The sequence below is a fragment of the Perognathus longimembris genome, chromosome 1 (assembly GCF_023159225.1).
Source record: "Perognathus longimembris pacificus isolate PPM17 chromosome 1, ASM2315922v1, whole genome shotgun sequence".
In the NCBI taxonomy this organism is placed as follows: domain Eukaryota; kingdom Metazoa; phylum Chordata; class Mammalia; order Rodentia; family Heteromyidae; genus Perognathus; species Perognathus longimembris.
Genome location: NC_063161.1, coordinates 90,374,920 through 90,394,853, shown reverse-complemented (window position 1 = coordinate 90,394,853; position 19,934 = coordinate 90,374,920). Strand labels below are relative to the sequence as shown.

Sequence of the window (19,934 nt, the reverse complement as noted above, 5' to 3'; positions counted from 1 at the left end):
GCTGGAAGTTTGGCCTAGTGGTAGAGTGCTTGTCTAGCATCCACGAAGCCCTAGATTTGATTCCTCGGTACCACATACAGAGAAAAAGCCAGAAGTGGCACTGTGGTTCAAGTGGTAGAGTGCTAGTCTTGAGCAAAAAAAAGCTCAAGGACAGTGCTCACACCCTGAGTTCAAGCCTTAGGACTGGCAAAAAAAAAAGTTATTAACTCTGTATCTTAATAAGCTAAATGTGATGGTACATATCTATGGTTCCAGCTGTATAGGAGGCCGTATGTAGGAATATGTAGGATCATGGTGTGAGGTTGGATCATGGTGTGATATCCTACCCAAAACATAACTGATTATAATTTAAAAAGGCTAGAAATGTGGCTCAAATAGGAGCATGCCTGCTTACAAGCACAATGCCTTGAGCTTAAATCCCAGCACAAAAAAAGGTTTGCCATGTAGGCTTCAGGTTTTATATGATTGGCTCCTATAAGAAATAGAAAATGCCCTTCTTTGAAAAGCCTTGGAGCCAGGGGCTCAGAACTGAATCCCATTGGCTACCTTGGGTCATGTGCTCCTCTCCAGCAGCTGGGATTGGCTACAGTTGAATTCTGTTACTTAGCAACAGACATATGGTTCCCTAAAACCACAGCAGGGTGTTGCTAGCCAAAGGAGGAAGTACCTGTTCACACTGTAACCATAGCCTCCCACCATTGCCTGGTAGGGCTGTCCTAGGAGTGACAGTGTGCAGACTAAGCCACTAAATGGTATTGGGACTATTCTGTGTTTCTTATGGTAAATCTATGGCAAAGTACTACCAAGAGCATATTTACCACATTAACTTGTATATTTACTGTCACCTGTGCTTCTGCCCAGAGCTGTTCCCGACAACTACAAGGTGATCTTTGTGCAGGGAGGTGGGTCTGGCCAGTTCAGTGCTGTTCCCTTAAACCTGATCGGCCTGAAAGCTGGACGGTGTGCCGACTATGTGGTGACAGGAGCTTGGTCAGCCAAGGCTGCTGAAGAAGCAAAGAAGTTTGGGACTGTGAATATTGTCCACCCTAAACTTGGGAGTTACACAAGTAAGTTTTGGGGGGAGCTGAGCTGAATGGTGAGTGCTGATGGAGGGTCACTCTAGCCTGCACAATTCGTGACCTCTCACCTTGTGGGAAATTAGTTCATACCATTTATATTGGGTGAACTAACTTGCTTCTATGATAAGAGTACTCAGAGGCCAGCACATTTAGCAGAAAAGCCCAGGGGTTCCAACAGAGCCTTGAGGTCCTGGTGTCTTCCTTTTTCTTCCGTGGTGGCTTCATGGTTGAAAAGACAGACTATCCCCATTCTGGAAAGCTGGCTGCAGCTGCTCTCTTGACCTTTAGTCTTCCAAGTTCTAAGACCTTTGCCAGAACATTCCCAGCAACCTTCTGTCTTCTGTCCCCCAGTCTGAATCAGTCACTATTATCCTGGAGTCTGGTTCTACCTTTGGTTGTGATGGAACCACACGGGCCTAGTGTAGGAGAGAGTTGGGGTCACAGGAAGAACTTTCTAGACAGAAGACACACATGGGATAGATGGATGCTGGGTAACAAAGGAAGACCCCATATATGTCTTGCATATCATCTTTGATGCCCCCCCAATTCAAAGTGGGTGGTTGCTCTTCCTTCTGGGATGTGGGTAGTGATGGGGATGGGGGACAGGGGTGGGCACTATGCTGTCAATTGTGAGGTACCTGGGACTCAGCCTTTCCCTGCCACATGACAGCATTACTTACCAGCCTAAGGGACCAAATTTCAATGTCTCCATCTTGTTTTCTTGTGATAGAAATTCCTGATCCAACCACCTGGAACCTCAACCCCGATGCATCCTATGTATATTTCTGTGCCAATGAGACAGTGCACGGCGTGGAGTTTGATTTCATTCCTGATGTCAAGGGGGCTGTGCTGGTTTGCGACATGTCCTCTAACTTCCTGTCCAAACCAGTGGATGTTTCCAAGGTGCTGTATCAAAGAGGGCTGGGTGGGGAGACCTGGGACTCGATTTATCCATGGGGTATTGGTGTGCCAGTACAGGAAGGGCCATGGAATGGGGGGCTGGAAGAGTCCTGGAAGCCAGGGTGATGCCAGTGAGAAGGCTGATAGTTCCAGAGCTTCTCCCCTCCCTTTTGAGGGCCATATCCCTGTCCTGTGTTTGTGTGTGTGTGTGTGTGGGGGGGGGGGTGGCGTGGAATGTTTTGGCCCTGATATATCCAGAGATTGATATAAATTACCAAACAAGCCCTGAGGACCTGGGCAAAGAAGTCCTCACATCTTGGCTTATGTCTATCTTAATACCCAAGTGCAACAGAAAGTTTAGATTTTATGTGTATGGAGTTCAGTGGCCTTAAGATTTCTCACATGGTTGTACTACTGACATCACTGCCCATCCTTTTTTTTGTCCGGTGTCAGAGTCTCTTGCCAATAATCCTAGGTATTCAGGAGGCTGAGACCTGAAGATCTCGGTTTGAAAGCCAGTCCTTGAATCAAAAACAAAAAAACCCAGACCTTTTTCATTTTCTTAGACTGAATCTTTGTATGGATGAAGTAATCACACCCACAACCCCCAGCCCTGTCACCATTCTAGTTTTCGTCTATGAATTTGACCACTTTCTCTCAACTCCTTTTATGTGGAATCCTGTGATACTTGACATGTGATCTTGTCTATCTGGTTTATTTCATTTGGTGTAATGTCTTCAGTTCGCTCAAGTTGTACCATGTGTCAACTTTCTTTTTTGTTTTAGGCTGAATAATATTGTATTGTTTGGAAATGCCATATTTAGTGTATAGTCTGCTTTATTATTATCACCAGGCACTGGCTATTCTAAGCCATGTCAGCCGTGAATCATTGCTCCAACTCCAACTTGATTTCTTGGGTGTTATGGGGTGACATGGGAGTAAGTTCTATCTTTTTTTTTTTTTTTTAAGAATTCAATGTTATTGTCAAGGTGATGTACAGAGGGGTTACAGTAACCATACATAGGTAGTGAGTACATTTTTTGTCGAACATTGTTATTGCCTCTCTCATTTTGTACAAGATTTCCTGTAGTACCTTTAAGCTGATCAGTTGTTTTCTTTCTTTTTTTGTTATCAATACTGAGGCTTGAACTCAAGGCCTGGGAACTGACCCTGGGCATTTTTGCTTCAGGCTAGAGCTCTACCGTTTGAGCCACAGTTCTACTTCTCAGCTTTTTGGTGATTAATTAGAGATAAGAGTCTCTTAGACTTTCTTGCCCTTGCTAGCTGTGGTCCTCAGAACTCAGAGCCTGGGTACGGTCTCTGATCTTTTTCACTGAAGGCTAGGACACTACCATTTTGAGCCACAACTCCACTTCGAGTTTTCTGGTGGTTAACTAGAGGAGAGTTGCAGACTCCTGCCCAGGCTGACTTTGAACTGCTATCATCAGATCTCAGTCTCTTGAGTAGCTAGGATTATAGACCTGAGCCACTCGTTCTCTGCTAGTCTGTTGTTTTCTTTTTGTCAGTCTGGGGCTTGAAATCAGGTCCTAGGCACTGTCCCTGAGCTTTTTTTGCTCAAGGCTAGCATTCTACCACTTGAGCCACAGTGCCACTTCTGGCTTTATCGAACCCAGGGCTTCATGCATGCTAGGCAAGCACTCTACCACTAAGCCACATTCTCAGCCCCTGATCTGTTTTCTTTTGTTCTTTTGGCCAGTCCTAGATCTTGGACTCAGGGCCTGAGCACTGTCCCTGGCTAGCACTCTGTCAAGGCTAGCACTCTGCCACTTGAGCCATAGCGCCACTTCTGGCCGTTTTCTATATATGTGGTGCTGAGGAATCGAACCCAGGGCTTCATGTATACAAGGCAAGCACTCTTGCCACTAGGCCATATTCCCAGCCCCCCTGATCTGTTTTCTAAAACAGCTTGTCCCACCCATCTCTGTCACAGCACAGATTGTGTCTTAATATAAATATAGTACAAAGGCATCAAGCCATTTTTGCTTCAAGGTGTTTTTAATTTAAGTGTTATTAATTTTCAATTTAATAATTTAAAATGTTTTAAATTAAAACATTTAAAATAATTAAAGCATTTTACCATTGAAAAGTTAAAAATAGACACAGAAATGGAGCAAATGCAGCAGTGACACTCACAGGACACTATGTTGAAAATGAACTATAAAGTTTGTAGGTGGGAAAACCTGGGAGAGAGCAAGGAAAGGGGTGACATTGTCCATAAAAGAAATGTACTCTTTACCTGACTTATGTAACTAACCTCCTCTGTATATCACCATTATAATAACAAAAAATAGTTAAAATATTAAAAGCTGTATAAATAGGCCTTCTATTAGTTCCTGTAGGGTTTTCCTTGTTTGCCAAGGATATGTGGAGGCCTCATTTTGTGCTTTTATTTTTGGTTTTTGAGTTAGGGTCTCACTCTGGCTTTGAAGTCGAGATCCTTCTATCTCAGCCTCCTGAGGGCTGGAATTCCAGGTATGCATTACTATGCCTAGCATTTTTGTTTTACTTTATTTTGTGGTGCTGGGGACCAAACCCAAGACCTTGCATGTGCTAAGCAGATACTGAGCTACATCCACAGCCTACAAGATCCATTTTACCGACTGGTTTGGATGTAGAATGAGGTGCACCATGAACATGGATATGAATAAGGCCTTTCCAGTGCTGGGCTTAGTTTGCTCCTGCAGGTGAGGCCCAGGCCTTGACTTGCTGTTCCAGGTGGTAGTTCCTAGAGAAGTAAAGCATGCTCCCTAGGTACAAGTTGGGTCTCTTCTCCATAGAACACTGTGCCTAGGAAAGAGGTTGAGAACTTGACTTTCACTGCTCATGAATGACTACAAATGATACTAAAGCAGCATATCTTTCTTTCTTTTTAAAAGTTTGGTGTGATTTTTGCTGGTGCCCAGAAGAATGTTGGTTCTGCTGGGGTCACGGTGGTGATCATCCGGGATGACCTGCTGGGGTTCTCCCTCAAAGAGTGCCCCTCGGTCCTGGAGTACAAAGTGCAGGCTGGTAACAACTCACTGTACAACACGCCTCCATGTTTCAGGTAACTCCGGGGTGCAGCAGATTTCCCTTCTGGTGGAAGGCACCCGAGAGCCTTGAGTAGCCGGTCAGCATGCACTGTGTAGCTCATCTCTTCTCTTGACCCCAGTCGGCAATTGTTGTTGCCTTGTATTACTTTTTGTTTGATCTTGGTAATCTGTGACCTGGCTGCTCACCATCAACCCAAGGCTCTCTGTGGATGAAGTCCTCTGGGCTGCTTTTCAAACAGTTCAGGGTCTGGGATGTAGGTCACCAGTAGAGAATGTGGCTTTTGATCCCTAGCACTCTGTGTGTGTGTGTGTGTGTGTGTGTATCATCACAATATTAGTTTTGAGCCAGCAGTGCAGCTTTCTAGGACAAAATAAATAATCTGGCTGGTGCAGGAGTGAGTTCACCTCAGTCAGGACTTTGTTAAGAGCTCTCTGTAGAAAAGAGTCTCCTACATTTAAGAAACAAAGGGCTGGGCATTGGTAGCTCATAACTATAATCATAGCTACCCAGGAGGCTGAGATGTGAGAATACTGGTTCAAAGCCAGCCCAACCAGGAAAATCCACGAGACACTTACCTGTAGTTAACCACCAAAAGCTTGAAGTGAACATATGGCCCAAGAGTGCCAGACTTAAATGAAAAAGCTAAGCAAGAACCTGAGGCCTTGAGTTGAAGCCCTACAGGAAGGAAGGAAGGAAGGAAGGAAGGGAAGGAGAAAAATTGTTTTCAAGGTTAGAATTGTGAAGGTATTTCCTCTGGGTTTTTGCATAGCTCTCATGATGCAGAACAGTCCTGATTTTGTGTCCCCCATTTTCCCCAGGGAATGGGGGATTCTGGTGCTCATTTGCCCAGTTACTTCTCACACCCAGGTTCACAGTGTTTCGGATGGATGCAGGCTGGGGCCCACTTGACGTATTTTGAATTCATCAGCAGGGTGTCAGCACTCAGGGTTTGACAAGGGTCCAGTGAAACCTATCTCACATGAAAATGAACAAGGTCTATCCTATCTCTCCTTTGGCCTTGAATGTGAGGCCTGCAAGGTACCCAGCACCCTGCCCGTGTCCTGCAGCCACTGAGGCAGATGAAGCCCCCTCTCTGAAAAGATGCTGTAGTGTTCTTCTTTTTCTTTTTTGTTGGTTTGGTGTCTGAAAAGAGGCTGTAGTCTTCTTCTTTTTCCTTTGGTTTGGTGTCTGAAAAGATGCTGTAGTGCTCTTCTTTTTCCTTTGGTTTGGTGTCTGAAAATATGCTGTAGTGTTCTTTTTCTTTTTTCTTTGTGTTTGGTTTGGTGACTGCTGGAAGGCTCTAGGGCCCTTCCTTACATCTTTGTTTAACTGTGCTGGATCAGCTGGACCACAAAGAGCTGCTCTGTTGCCCTGAGGAGTGAACTGGGTTGGAATAAAGGGTTGCAGTGGGACTCCCTTCAGCCTTTCGGTAGAAAACCCTAGACCTAGAATTAGTGGGTGGAGAAAAAGATGCCCAAACACCCCTTATAGCCCACAAAGCATTGTGTGTGTGTGTGTGTGTGTGTGTGTGTGTGTGTGTGTTCTGGCCCTGAGGCTTGAACTCAGGGCTTGGGCACTGTCCTTGAGCCTTTTTGTGCTCAAAAGCTAGTCCTCTACCACTTAAGCCACAGTATCACTCTGGTCTTTGAGTGATTAATTGGAGATAAGTGTCTCACAGGGACTTTTCTGCCTGGGCTGGCTTTGAACTGTGATCCTCAGATCTCAGCCTCCTGAGTAGCTAGGATTACAGGCCTCAGCCACTGGTGCCCGGCAACATGTTTTTGTTTTTTGCTCATGTCTGACTGAGTTCCCTAAACATGGGTTTATTTTAGTTGCAATATGAAGAAAGGAGTACATTTCTGATTCAATTACTTTATTTATTTATTTGTTTGTTTGTTTATTTATTTATTGCCAGTCCTGGGCCTTGAACTCAGGGCCTGAGCACTCTCTCTGGCTTCTTTTTTTTTTTTTTTTTGCTCAAGGCTAGCACTCTGCCACTTGAGCCACAGCGCCACTTCTGGCCGTTTTCTATATACGTGGTGCTGAGGAATCGAACCCAGGGCTTCATGTATACTAGGCAAACACTCTTGCCACAGGCCGTATTCCCAGCCCCTGATTCAATTACTTTTGATTCAGTCAGAATTAGAGGTGAAGGATGTACTAGGCTGCCCTTTTTTACTGGCATAGGGGGAGGTGGTGCAGCCTCTGAGCCTGTACAGAAGGCTTAGTGTGTCCCATGCTGCTCACGCAGGCTGCTTTCTCCTGCAGGAAGGGAGAAGCCTGGAGTCTGCACACAGGGAGTACAGGAAAGGAGGAAGTGTGGATGTGGGGTCGGTGGAGACCAGCTTTGCAAGCTGTCCTCCTTGTTCTGCTCTGTGACTTCCACCAGTTCCCAAGAAAGTTGTTCATCAGCCTCAAGCCAGAAGCTCTGCACAGCCAGGGAGTTGTCCTGGGTGCTGCCCAGGGTGCTTTTCTAAGCCTTCACACACAGGGAATCCTTTGTGTTGCTTCAGAACATTTATAAAAGTAACATAGTCTTAGCAAAAGTTTCCAAGTGAAAGATGGGTGCTGGTGGCTCACCTCTGTAATCCCAGCTACTCAGCAGGCTGAGATCAGAGGATTGCGGTTCAAAGCCAGCTTGGGCAGGAAAGTTTGTGAGACTCTTTTCTCTAAGCTAAAATATGCTGGAAGTGGAGCTGTGGCATGAGTGGTAGAATGCTAACCTTAAACAAAAAAACAACAAAAACTCAGGAACCACTGTTCCTGCCCAGACCCTGAGTTCAAGCCCCAGGTCTGGCCCAAAAACAACAAAAAAAGTTTTCACTGAAGCAGTCACCAAGGTAGTCATGGTAACTGCTTGCTGTACATTCTAAAAGACCTTTTCTGGACATCTGCAAATCTAGCCACCCTCATGGATAGCAGAATTCTTGTCAATTCCCTATATAATATAACATAGCAGTTAGAGAGGCCTTGGGATGTGGTACCAAATGCTTTCAATCATATCAAGATGACTTGTGCTATCTAGTATGATATACACCACATAAGGGTTGTTATGCTGTCTTGCATAAGGAGCAAGAACAAGAAAACGTATGTCCATGTTCATTGTAGGCTCTTTTCTCCAATCCCCACCAAGGACTTTCGGTACTAGGTTTTCACAGTGAATGAACACTGTTGTAGTTAATCATGGAAATGGAATGTGAACTAAACCGTTCAGGTTGTGCGTAAATTCTTTATTTTTCCACCCAGCAATATGCCATGGGTAATCTACCACTCATGCAAATTCTTACCTTTGCTGTTTCTTTCTTTCTTTTTTTTTTTTTTTTTTCTTGTAAGGCTGTGTGGTATTTTGGAGAATCAGACTCACTGATTTTAAAACTGAACAGGCAGGCTTAGATGGTCTCCCTGTGTGTTTGCAGTTGGCTGTTTTAGAAGTGAAGATATGACTCAGTTAAATGTGATGCATTGATAGTGGTGAGAATGGAGACCAGTGCACAACCGCATAAGCACTGTAGGACTCCTGGAGTTCTAAGAGGAAGTAGAGCATAAAGGACTAGGGATTGGAAATCCCAGGGCTTTTCTAAGCAGAGTCTCAGGGTCCAGAGGTTAGTGCTGGACAGTGGGCTGGGTAGTAAGGGGTAGGAACTTCCACTCCAGGAACGTCTTTTTCCCTGCAGGGCAGCCTGAATCCTTCAGATCCAGCCACCACTCGCTGAGACTTTGTAGACAGAGGGTAAAGGTTGAAGGCTGGCTACAGGCAGGCTATGCTTTCTGCTGATTCTGCCTGCTCAGATCCGTGATGAGAGTGGGTGAGTGTGAGCAGCTCTACTTGGATATTGTGGCATGGCAGGGTATATGGTTAGTGGGGGTGAGCATCAGCTGTAGTAGAGGAAGTTTGGGGTTAAATGGAATCCCACAGAATGTTGTTTTAAAACTAAGGGTTGTGAGCAGCATTTCTAGAATTCCTGCATGTGTATTCTGCTGCAATTGTGCTCTATGCTGGTTTGGCAGCTGATTGTGATGTGTGTTGACTGCCCCAGATCCTGGCTTTATCTTTGTGGCTGCCTCTCAGGTTATTATCATTAGTAAAAATAGACCACAGTAAATGTCAGAAGGCTCACTACTCTGTGTGTGTGTGTGTGTGAACTGAGGGCCTTATGCTCCCATGTAGCTTTTGTGTCACAGCAGGAGTTCTACCATTTGAATCATACATCTGCCCAGTGTCCACCTACTCTGGTTAGTTTTTTTTTTTTTTTTTTTTGGTTAGTCCTGGGCCTTGGACTCAGGGCCTGAACGCTGTCCCTGGCTTCCTTTTGCTCAAGGCTAGCACTCTGCCACTTGAGCCACAGCGCCACTTCTGGCCGTTTTCTGTATATGTGGTGCTGGGGAATCGAACCCAGGGCCTCATGTATACGAGGCAAGCTCTCTTGCCACTAGGCCATATCCCCAGCCCCTCTGGTTAGTTTTGAGATAGCTCTTGGTTTTTGCCTGCACATTGATCCTCCCATTTTATACTTCCTGCTGTAATTCGGATGACAGGTGTGACTTACCACAACCAGCTTGCCTTCACCATTATGCCAGGCTGTCTCTACCCATGGAAGGTACTGAGCTTGGACTGTGAGATAGAAAAGGTGAACAATGTGAGCTTCTAGCTTTCCAGGACTATAGAGTACAACACACAAGCACACAGAAGAATAAAGTAAAAAACATGTGATGGAATGGGCAAGGGGGTTTAGGAAGCCAAGTTAAAGGGTTGAGGGGTGTTAATAATCCATTGGGATAGGGAAGTGTGCTCCATGTATCAAACATGGAGAGTTTGCACTAGGTCTAGAGGGACTGCTGTAACATCCACTGAAGTGTCCTTATTAGTCCTCTGGTTAGATTGGCCCTTGTGGGCCTAGAATTGGATTGACTCAGCTGCGTGTGGTGATATGCCTATAATCCCAGCACTTGGGAGGCTGAGGCAGGAGGATTGAGGATTTGAGGCCAGGGTGGCCTCATTGTGTGGTAAGACGCTGTTTGCAAAAATAATAACAAAGAGAAGGAAGACAGAATTGGGTTGACTAGGCTGTGTTTCATGACATTCTTGTTCACACATTATCTGCTTTTATCTTACCTATTTCGAATGATGGAAACAATTTGTTGTAAACCAAACTTTTTTTTTCTTGTGCTCTCTTTCAGCATCTATGTCATGGGTGTGGTCCTAGAGTGGATTAAGAACAATGGCGGGGCAGCAGCCATGGAGAAGCTTAGCTCCATCAAATCTCAAATGATCTATGAGATTATTGACAATTCCCAAGGATTCTATGTGTAAGTCCATGGCTTTCTAGCTCATTCTTTGCCTCTCATAAAGGGAAACTGTCTCCCTTTGGTAAATGGCTGTACTTTCCTTAGGACGCTGACTCTTGGTGAGTGCTGGGGGGCCTGTGCCCCATGGCTGGGGATGATGGCACTGAGTTCTGCCCTTCCCTCATCTCCCTAAGTCCAGGTTTCAGGTGGTGACATTTCTAACCCTAAACAAATTCCCTGGGGAAGAATTAATTTTCTCTCTGGTGTAGAGATGTTTGTTTAGAGATGTTGGCCTTTTTTGGTATAAGCACCTACTCCTGGTCCTTATCTTTTTTTCTTTTCTTTTTTTTTTAAAGAGTTTACTGCTTCTCATTCTGACCCCATACTCTGAGTGGACTTGCTTATGGGAGAGCTGATGGCTGGTTCAGTATTTCTGTGACAAAATGATTAGTGAACGTGTCTTAACTTGCCCAACATACAGACAGAAAATGTATGTATCTTGTGTTAATTTCCTAGGGCTGCTGTAACTAAGTATCTCAAACTTGGTAGCTTAGAACACCAGGAATTCTTATCCTTCTGGAAGCTAGAATGTCAAAATCAAGGTATTCCTAGTTTTTGTCCCCCTCCAAGGACTCCAAGGAGAATCCATTTTCTTGCCTTTTCCAACTTCTGGTGGCCCTAGGTGGTCCTGGCTTGTGGCAATCATTTGAGTCTGTTACCATAACCTTCTGATTTTCTGTCTCTTATAAGGACAAATCATTTGATTTAGGGGATCCCCACATCCCAGGACCCTTTTTGTAATTATATCTACAATTAGGATTTTCCTCTGTTTACACATGTACATATATACATTCTCAGTTACCAAGCCAGGACTGTCATTCTGAGTGTTCAGTACTCGTGGAGGTCTATTTTGTTGTAGTAGAAATATCTGCCCAACAGTAGTGAAGGGAATTGCGTTCCCTTTGAGAATCCCATGCACTGTATAGAATAGAAGAAAATGAAGCCTTGATCCCAATTTGGGTTTTTTTTTTTTTTTGGCCAGTCCTGGGCCTTGGACTCAGGGCCTGAACACTGTCCCTGGCTTCTTCCCGCTCAAGGCTCTGCCACTTGAGCCACAGCGCCGCTTCTGGCCGTTTTTTCTGTATATGTGGTGCTGGGGAATCGAACCTAGGGCCTCGTGTATCCGAGGCAGGCACTCTTGCCACTAGGCTATATCCCCAGCCCCCCAATTTGGGTTTTTTTAGGTCCATCACGCTAAGCAGGTCTCTATGACCCTCTGAGAGGGGTGTACTCCTTGGACATCTAGGATGTAGCAACTGCTGCCACCATCTTTACCCCCTAAAATGCATATTGCCTGCTTCTGTGAGTGCCTGGCCTGCAGTGACTCTCCAGCTACAGTCCCTGAGGTCGCAGGCTTGGCTCCATGCCTTGGCCTTTGGCTTCCTCTCCACATGTCAACTTGGGAGAAGGGGCTATCACTGCACATTCCTGTCTGCACTGCAGCTCTGTGCAACACAGGCCAGTGCTGGCTGGGGTTTACACCCTAGACCCTGATGCTACTTTGTGAGGAGCCTGGGAAACCCCACCAGTGCTTACTGGATTCATTAAAAATTTTAAAAATTGTTATAAAAGTATATGCAGAGGGGCTATAGTTACATAACTCAGGCAAAAGTAGATTTTTTTCTGGACAATATCACCCCTTCACTCTGTCTCAGTTTTTCCCTTCCATCCTTATCCACAATTTTTTTTTTTTTTCTGGTCATGGGGCTTGAACTCTAGGCCTGGGCACTGTCCCTGAGCTCTTCTGCTTAAGGCTACTACTGCTCTACCACTTGAGCCATAGTGCCACTACTGGGTTTCTGGTGGTTAATTGAAGAGCCTCAGGGACATTCCTGCCAGGGCTGGTTTTGAACTGAAATCCCCAGATCTCAGCTTCCTGAGTAGCTCTGATTACAGGCATGAGCCACTGATGCCCAGCCTCTTATGCACAAATTGTATAGTTTGTTTTCAACTTAGTGTCTCGTGAGTACCATTGCTGGGTTTGTTTGCCCTTTGTCCCTCCATTTCTATGCCTCCGTGTACACTCACAAAGACATGTAAGTGAACAAGCAAGACAAAAAGAAAAGAAAAACAGCAACAAAGGAAAGACCTCTTGTTTCCATTTCTAGGAGTTCATATCGATGAATATTATTTTATATGATTGGAGGCACATAAGCATTGTACCTTTGTGTTCCTCTCATAAGAGTACCCTCCTTTGGAGCTGGGAATGTGGCTTAGTGGTAGAGTGCTTGCCCAGCATGCATGAAATCCTGGGTTTGATTCCTCAGTACCACATACACAGAAAAAGCCAGAAGTGGAGCTGTGACTAAAGTGGTAGAGTGCTAGTCTTGAGCAAAAGAAGCTTAGGGACAGTGCTCAGGCCCTGAGTTCAGGCCCCTGGACTAGCAAAAAAAAAAAAAAAAAAAAAAAAGTACCGTCCTTTGATCTCACTGTATGTGAATGTCCAGAGCCCTGTATAATTTACCATGTCCCAGTGTATAGTAGATCTAGCTTCCACACAGGAGAGAAAACATGTACCATTTGTCTCTGAACTTGGCCAACCTCACATAACATGGTTTGTTTTAGGTCCATTCATTTCCCTGCAAATGACAATGTTATTCTTCCTAATGGCTGTATAAAATTTCATTGTGTATAGTTACCACATTTACTGGAACCATTTTATCATGTAAGATTAGCAGTAGATTGCCCAAGGAGTTCACAGCCAAGTGCCAAAGAGTGTAACATGGCCTTGAAACAGGCTGTTGCCATTTGGTTAGAAGGCAAGGGAGGAATTTTGGAAAAGCCTTGGGTATGAGAAAAATGAGAGGGCAGGAATACTTTTAGGCACTCCTCACAAAGGGATACAGAGAAGATGCCTGATGGGGAGATGGATACTAGCATTGGAAAGAAGGTATGCACACAGGCAGGCTCCGGACTTGAAATTTCAGGCTCTGGACATGAAATTTCAGGAGTGGGTCACTTTTAATTGGTTAAAGGGATATGAGAGAACCAAGAGCCAAAGCTGACTAAAGGTCCCTAGGTTGAGACCTACACTCATGTTAAGTTCAGAGCTTGCAATCTGGGGAGCAGTAGCCAGTGCTGCTTCCAATGTGCATTTATTATTTAAAAACAAATTTGAGCCGATACTGGGGTTTCCTATTTCTTAACCTATGTGTCTCTGAAGCTGGGACTAGACATTGTGTGGCCCTTGTGGTTTTGCTGTTTTTGTTTGTGCCAGTGCTGGGACTTGAACTCAGGACCTTGTGCCTTTACTTGGCTTTTCTACTGAAGGCTGGCATTCTACCACTTGAGCCAGACCTCCACTTTGTTGTTGTTGTTGTTAACTGGTGAGAAGAGTCTCTTGGACTTTTCTACTTGGGAGGGCTTAGAATCTTAATTTTCAAATTTTAGCCTCCTGAGAGGCTAGGGTTACAGGTGTGAGGTACTAGTACTTGTGGGGCTTGTGTTTTGAGAAAAGATGGGAGAGCACCTTTTTCAGGAAGTAAAGACCTGTCATCTGCACATAATACATGACCAAGGTTGGTCATTTGTTAGAAGCACTGGGCACTGGAATTTGTGCTTCATGCTTGAAACTGCTGGTGCTATGCCCTGGGACAGGCCCTGGTTCTTTTTGTTGTTGTTGGTAGTGATGGTTGTGGGGCTTGAACTCAGGATTTGGGTGCTGTTCCTGAGCTTTTATGCTCAAGTCTAGTGCTCTACTGAGTTGAATCACAGCTCTACTTCCTGTTTTCTGGTGGTTAATTGGAGAGGAGAATCGCACAAACTTTCCTGCCTGGGCTGGCTTTGAACCATCATCCTCAGATCCCAGCCTCCTGAGTAGCTAGGATTACAGACGTGAACCACTGGTACTGGCCTTGGTTCTTTTGACCCAGGAAGTTCTTAACAAGAGCTTTCCAGTAGCCTCTAAGTCTTCCTCCAAGTCTGTCCTCTGTGCCATAGTTAGATTTCCTGTGTCACTAACTCATGGCCTCTCATTGGTCAAGGGTTCATTTGGGTTCCCAGCAGAACTTGCCACAGGCTTTCCATGGATCGACCCTGTCTTCTTCCAGCCACCTCTGGCCAGAGGCCAACATAGCAGCTAAGTCAGAAGCTTCTGTACCTCTGTGGTACAGGATACCCTTTCTCCTACTTCTAGTCCTGTCTACCCACACATCCTTCCTCTGAAGCCTGTCCAAGTTCTGAGCAGAATTATTGCCCAGCTGACTCCATAGTCCTGTATAAGTTGCTGGCCCTGAGATTCCCTTTAGGGCCTTTGACTCTTGGATTTTTTTCTTTTCTTTTTCCTCCTCTCTTAACAGAGGCATATGGTCATTGTGCTGTGTAAATATCCTCAGTTTCTAGTTTTTCTGACATGTTTGGTTTGTTTGGTGTTTTTAGTTCCACAATAGGATGGGTAAATTATAGGGTGTGGGGAGTGGTAAATTGTAAGTCTAGGTCCTTAATGCTTCCTCCTTTTACATTTCTTTTTCCTTTTTGTGCCAGTCCTGGGGCTTGAATTCAGGACCTGGGTGCTTTCCCTGATCATTTTTGCTCAAGTGTGGCAATCTACCATTTGAGCCACATCTCCATTTCTGGCATTTTTGGTAGCTAATTGAAAATAAAGAGTCTCATGGACTTTCCTGTCAGGCTGGCTTTGAACTGCCATCTTCAGATCTTAGCCTCCTGAGTAGCTAAGGATTGCAGACAGGCCTTAGCCACTGGCACTCAGAGCTTTCTCTGTCTCTGTCTGTCTGTCTGTCTGTCTGTCTGTCTGTCTCTCTCTCTCTCTCTCTCCCCCTCATTGGTTGTTGAACTCAGGGCTTAGGTGCCTGGAGCACCTTTGCTCAAGGCTAGCACTCTACCATTTTAAGCCATAGCTCTGCTTCCATTGTTTGTGTGGTTAATTGGAGATAAGAGTTGCAATGTGCGCTCTGGAGCCTGCTGCCCATGAAAGAAGGGGGACTGGGATTCAGGCTCAGTCTCTTCCAGTTACTTGGTTTCCTTCTGCCACTTGAAGGTGTGTACCTGACTCCCAGGAATTAAGAATGTGCTCAGGGCACTTCTAGCTCTTCATTTGCTGTTTAATGAGTGCTTCCCATAGAATTTTAGAATCGAGAAAGGGCCAGGTGCTGGTGTCTCATGCCCTATAATCCTAGCTATTCAGGAGTTTGAGATCTGAGGATCAAGGTTCAAGGCCAACCCGGGCAGCAAAGTCTGTGAGACTCTTAGCTCCAGTTAACCAACAGAAAAAATGGAAGTGTCACTATCTATGGCTCAAAGTGGTAGAGCACTAACCTTTAATGAAAGAGCTCAGGCCCTGAGTTCAAGCCCTATGACCAAAAAAAAAAAAGAAAAAAGAAAAGAAAAATAAAGAATATTGGACTTTTTCTATTTGTCTCCTTTGCTTGTTGCTGGGGAATCATTTGTCTGCTTATTTCCTAAATCAGCCAACTAGACAGAAATACACTGATGATTTATTTCTGATAGTCTCTGTGTTCCTTTTGCAAAGGGTTGCGGATTAAAAAGTGGATGTAGCACCCTGGAGTCAGTGGCTCATGCCTGTAATCCTAGCTGTTTGGAAGGCTGAGATCTGAGGATCATGGTTCGAAGCCAGCCTGGTCAGGAAAGTCCGTGAGACTCTTATCTCCAATAAGCTGCCCCCCAAAAGCTGGAATTGGAGCTGTACCTCAAGTGATAGAGTGCTAGCCTTGAGCAAAAGAAGCTCAGGGATGGTAAAACAGGCCCTGAGTTCAAGCCTCAGGGCTGGTGCACGCATGCATGTGCGTTCACTCACTCACACACTCATATACACACAAACAGTATTGACAATACTCTTTCTCCCTTCCTTCCTTCCTCCCTCCCTCCCTCCCTCCCTCCCTCCCTCCCTCCCCCCTCCCTCCCTTCCTTCCTTCCTTCCTTCCTTCCCTTCCTCCCTCCCTCACACTGAGATTTTCCCACCTTAGTTGGGGTTACTAGTCTGCCACACAAACTAGTATAGCGTCTCTTGAAGTAGATTCCATCCGTGTTCCTATTGTTTACATGAGAGAGGTTAAGTAAGTTCCTCATGGTCACACGGCTTGGAACCGTAGAACAGTACATGGTGGTGTCTTTAGAAAGCTGCTTCTCATTCGTTGTAAGTCTTAATGGCCATGGTGCGAGCCAATTTAGTCTCTTCAGCCTCACAGAGACTGAACCATCACAGCTAGAGTGATATGGAATGCTATTTCTGGTATTCAGATGAATGATTAAGATTGATGAGTTCAGTTTATGTTGTTCCCTGGCCTTTTCTGTATAAATAGCCTGGGGAAAATTTGTTTTGTTTTGGATTTTTAATTTGAGTCTCTTATTACCATCTAGAAGAAGAGCTAAAAGCCCATAGATGTATTAACTACAACCTATGCACTTCAGAAAAGAATCTGACGTAACAAATTTGTTTTTCAGATGTCCAGTGGAGCCTCGAAGTAGAAGCAAGATGAATATTCCTTTTCGTATTGGCAATGCCAAAGGAGACGACGCGTTAGAAAAGCGATTTCTGGATAAAGCACTTGAACTCAACATGATCTCCTTGAAAGGGCACAGGTGAGCCTATCTGTAGTCTCAGGCATCTCAGTTTTCCACATGCCGAGTGGAACAAATACAGAGGCCTGATCAGGTTGCTTAGGAGCTTGCTGGGGGACACCAGTTCCCATGGGATGTGTCTTCACCCCATTTCCAGACCCCATAGAACAGTTTTAGTGTTAAAGTATCATTGTACTTCCACATGAGCATAAGATGGGAGTAGTAATTTTGGAAACTATTAAAAATATTCACAGCCAGGCACTGATGGCTCACACCTATCATCCTAGCTACTCAGGAGGCTGAAATGTGAGGATTAACGTTTGAAGCCAGTTGGGGAGGAAAGTGTGAGACACTTACCTCTAGTTAACCAGTGAAAAGCTGGAAGTGGAGCTGTGGCTCAAGTGGTAGAGTGCTAGCCTTGAGCCCCCCCCCGCCCCCCCCCCAAAAAAAAGCCCAAGGACAGAGCCTAAGCCCTAAATTCAAGTCCCAGTATTAAAAATAAAAGAAAATCCACATATCCAAGACCAGCAGCAGCAAGCTGCATGGTCCCTGTTGTTGAGATTCGAGTGTGGCATGGTGTTGCATGGGTGTCAGCCTTGCTATCCAATTTACCTTTTCTTCCCCTTGTGTAATCGTTGTCTTTATCATAAGTGAAGAGCTTAAATGAATCCATATGATTCTAAGGCTTTCCTAATCACAAACATGGAACCCGTGGGCCCTCTGTTGGGCTTTCAGGTGGGAGGTTGAACATTGAACACTGTGGTTCTGGGTGCTGAACCTCTAAGGGGCAGTGATGTGAGGTTAGGGCCCATGGCCTCACTCAGCCAGGCAATCACTGACCTATACATCCTAGCCCAGTGCATGCTTTGCATGCCTGCCTTCCTCCCCCTCCCTTGCCCCCTTCCCTCCCCCCACTCCACTACCCCTTCTCCTTCCTCCTTTTGCTTCTCCTTCCCCCTTCTTTTCTCCCTTCCCTGGATTTGAACTAGGACTTGCTAGGCAGGTGCTCTTCCAGTTGAGCTACAATTTCAGCCTTTTTTGCTATAGTTATTTTTTCAGATAGGGTTTTGCCTTCTTTTTTCCAGGGCTGGTCTATCTCAAACAATGGCCAAACAGCTCCTGCAGAGCTGTAATCTCAGACATGTGCCACTATTCTCAGCTTACTGATTGAGATGGTAACTCAATAACATTTTGCTCAGACTGGTCTTGAACCACAGTTCTTTCATAATTCTGCCTCCTGAGTCCTAAGTATCAAGGATTACAGACAGGAGTGGCTCTTCACATGGGCTTTTGTTTTAGGTGGGTGGGTGGGGTAGACAAGAGTTGTTCCAGATAGCCTAGCCCAGACTATATGGCAAGAGTTATACCATATAAACTTTGAACTAACCATCATCCTGCCTCAGCTGGGATGATAGGCATGTACCACCACTTCCCGCTTGCCTTTTTCTTTATGTTGGGGTCTTTGATCATTCCAGGTCAGTGGGAGGCATCCGGGCTTCTCTGTATAATGCTGTGACGGTTGAAGATGTTGAGAAGCTGGCCACCTTCATGAAGAACTTCTTGGAGATGCATCAGCTGTGAACACACTGAGCCAGCATATGCTCTGCCTTTGACCAACGTACAGAGTTTAGAGTAATTTAGGAATGGCTACAGAAACTTAACTGACATGGTATTTTTTTTCTAAATGAACATGCATTCTTCTTTTCAAAGAATAACAGCAAAATAACCAGCTCATGGGACCACTAGCCAATGGCCACCTTCATTCTAACTTGAACTGGAAGCATTTAAAAACAACCCTTCTTGTTGCTTTTTTCTAACCTATAACAGTCTATTCTGTCTTTGCTGGTACTTTTTCTCTAGCTAGATCTCAGTCTTTGAACTTGCCTCAGACTTAATTCTGCCAGTTGCAAGTAGTTGCAATTCTGGAGTCATGTGAACTTTCTACATGAAGGGTGTAGGGGTGGGTGCTCTCGAGGTGCTGAATGTAGTCGCCGTGGGGCTCTCCCACTATTGTGTGTGTGGGGAAGCCTCCCAGCTGTTGATTGAGGTTGGTGTTAACCATTTGTGAGTGTTTTAGAGTTCTAACAGGCAAAGTATAGATCTTTATACTGTTAATACTCATAGGGAGAGAAAAATGATTTGCTACGTAAATGTTTATATGGTGAGGTATTTTTAAAATCCCACTTTATATGTCTCAGCATTTGTATTTCTTATAAAGCCGTTCTCAGTGAAGAACGTAGAGGCTTTAGAGTTTGTTAAAGCCCTTGACATACATCTGCCTCCCCCTTCTAAGCTGTTCCATAGACAGTCCACAATTTTCTCCCTCTTTCAGTAGATGGAAGAAATGGTGGGTTTGTACTTTGTTTTCCAGATATGCCTTTACACTACACTGTGTTGGGCTCCCTTGTGCTGCAGCCACTCGGCTGGTTTCTATGTAGAGTTTGACAATATTGCCATTTTATAGAGTCTTTGCTGGAGTCTATTCCTTGTTGTGTATCTGTTGTTGGTATTTTATGTTGAATATGTGCAGAACATTAAAGTCCTAAATCGTTGAAACCTTTGTCAGTGAGTTCTTCCACCTGCCTTTCAGACCTGTGTTTCTTGTTAAGTGTTATTTGGTGTTGGGAATGTCTCAGGATACTGGAGTGTCACATAGGATTGAGGACAGCAACTCAAAAGGAACTTGGCAAGGCAATGGTTACTTCTGCAGAAGGACCGTCCTACCGACAGGAAGCCAAGTAAGCAAGCGTGCCAGGTGGGCAGTATGCAAAGATTTTTATCCCTTTGTTCTGCTTGGCCAAAACTTAGGTTGACAATCCCATATGATTGGCTAGTTTGAAGGGGGTTAAAAGTTTATCTGAGGGATCAGCCAAAACTGGGATATCTGGCCACAGCCTGTCAGCTGGTACTCTATCACGTAAGCCGTGCCTCCCACGCCTAGAAAAGTAATAGTTACAACAGGATGTGACTCAATTGAAATAGCTTTCCTGTGAGATGGTGGCTACCCTTCAAATGTCA

The 19,934-nt window shown here is 45.0% G+C and overlaps 1 protein-coding gene across 2 annotated transcripts in view; it reads left to right on the top strand.

Moving 5' to 3' along the window:
- The window catches only part of Psat1 (phosphoserine aminotransferase 1), a 37,258-nt gene extending 17,793 nt beyond the window's left edge, over positions 1 to 19,465 (top strand). For both annotated transcript variants that reach the window (XM_048332031.1, XM_048332022.1), the window contains exons 4-9: positions 862 to 1,067; positions 1,810 to 1,982; positions 4,877 to 5,046; positions 10,212 to 10,340; positions 16,800 to 16,937; positions 18,392 to 19,465. In XM_048332031.1, coding sequence (XP_048187988.1) covers positions 862 to 1,067; positions 1,810 to 1,982; positions 4,877 to 5,046; positions 10,212 to 10,340; positions 16,800 to 16,937; positions 18,392 to 18,497 — 922 coding nt within the window. In that variant the 3' untranslated portion in view covers positions 18,498 to 19,465. The remainder of the gene's footprint in view (positions 1 to 861; positions 1,068 to 1,809; positions 1,983 to 4,876; positions 5,047 to 10,211; positions 10,341 to 16,799; positions 16,938 to 18,391) is intronic.
- Positions 19,466 to 19,934: the final 469 nt, after the last annotated feature.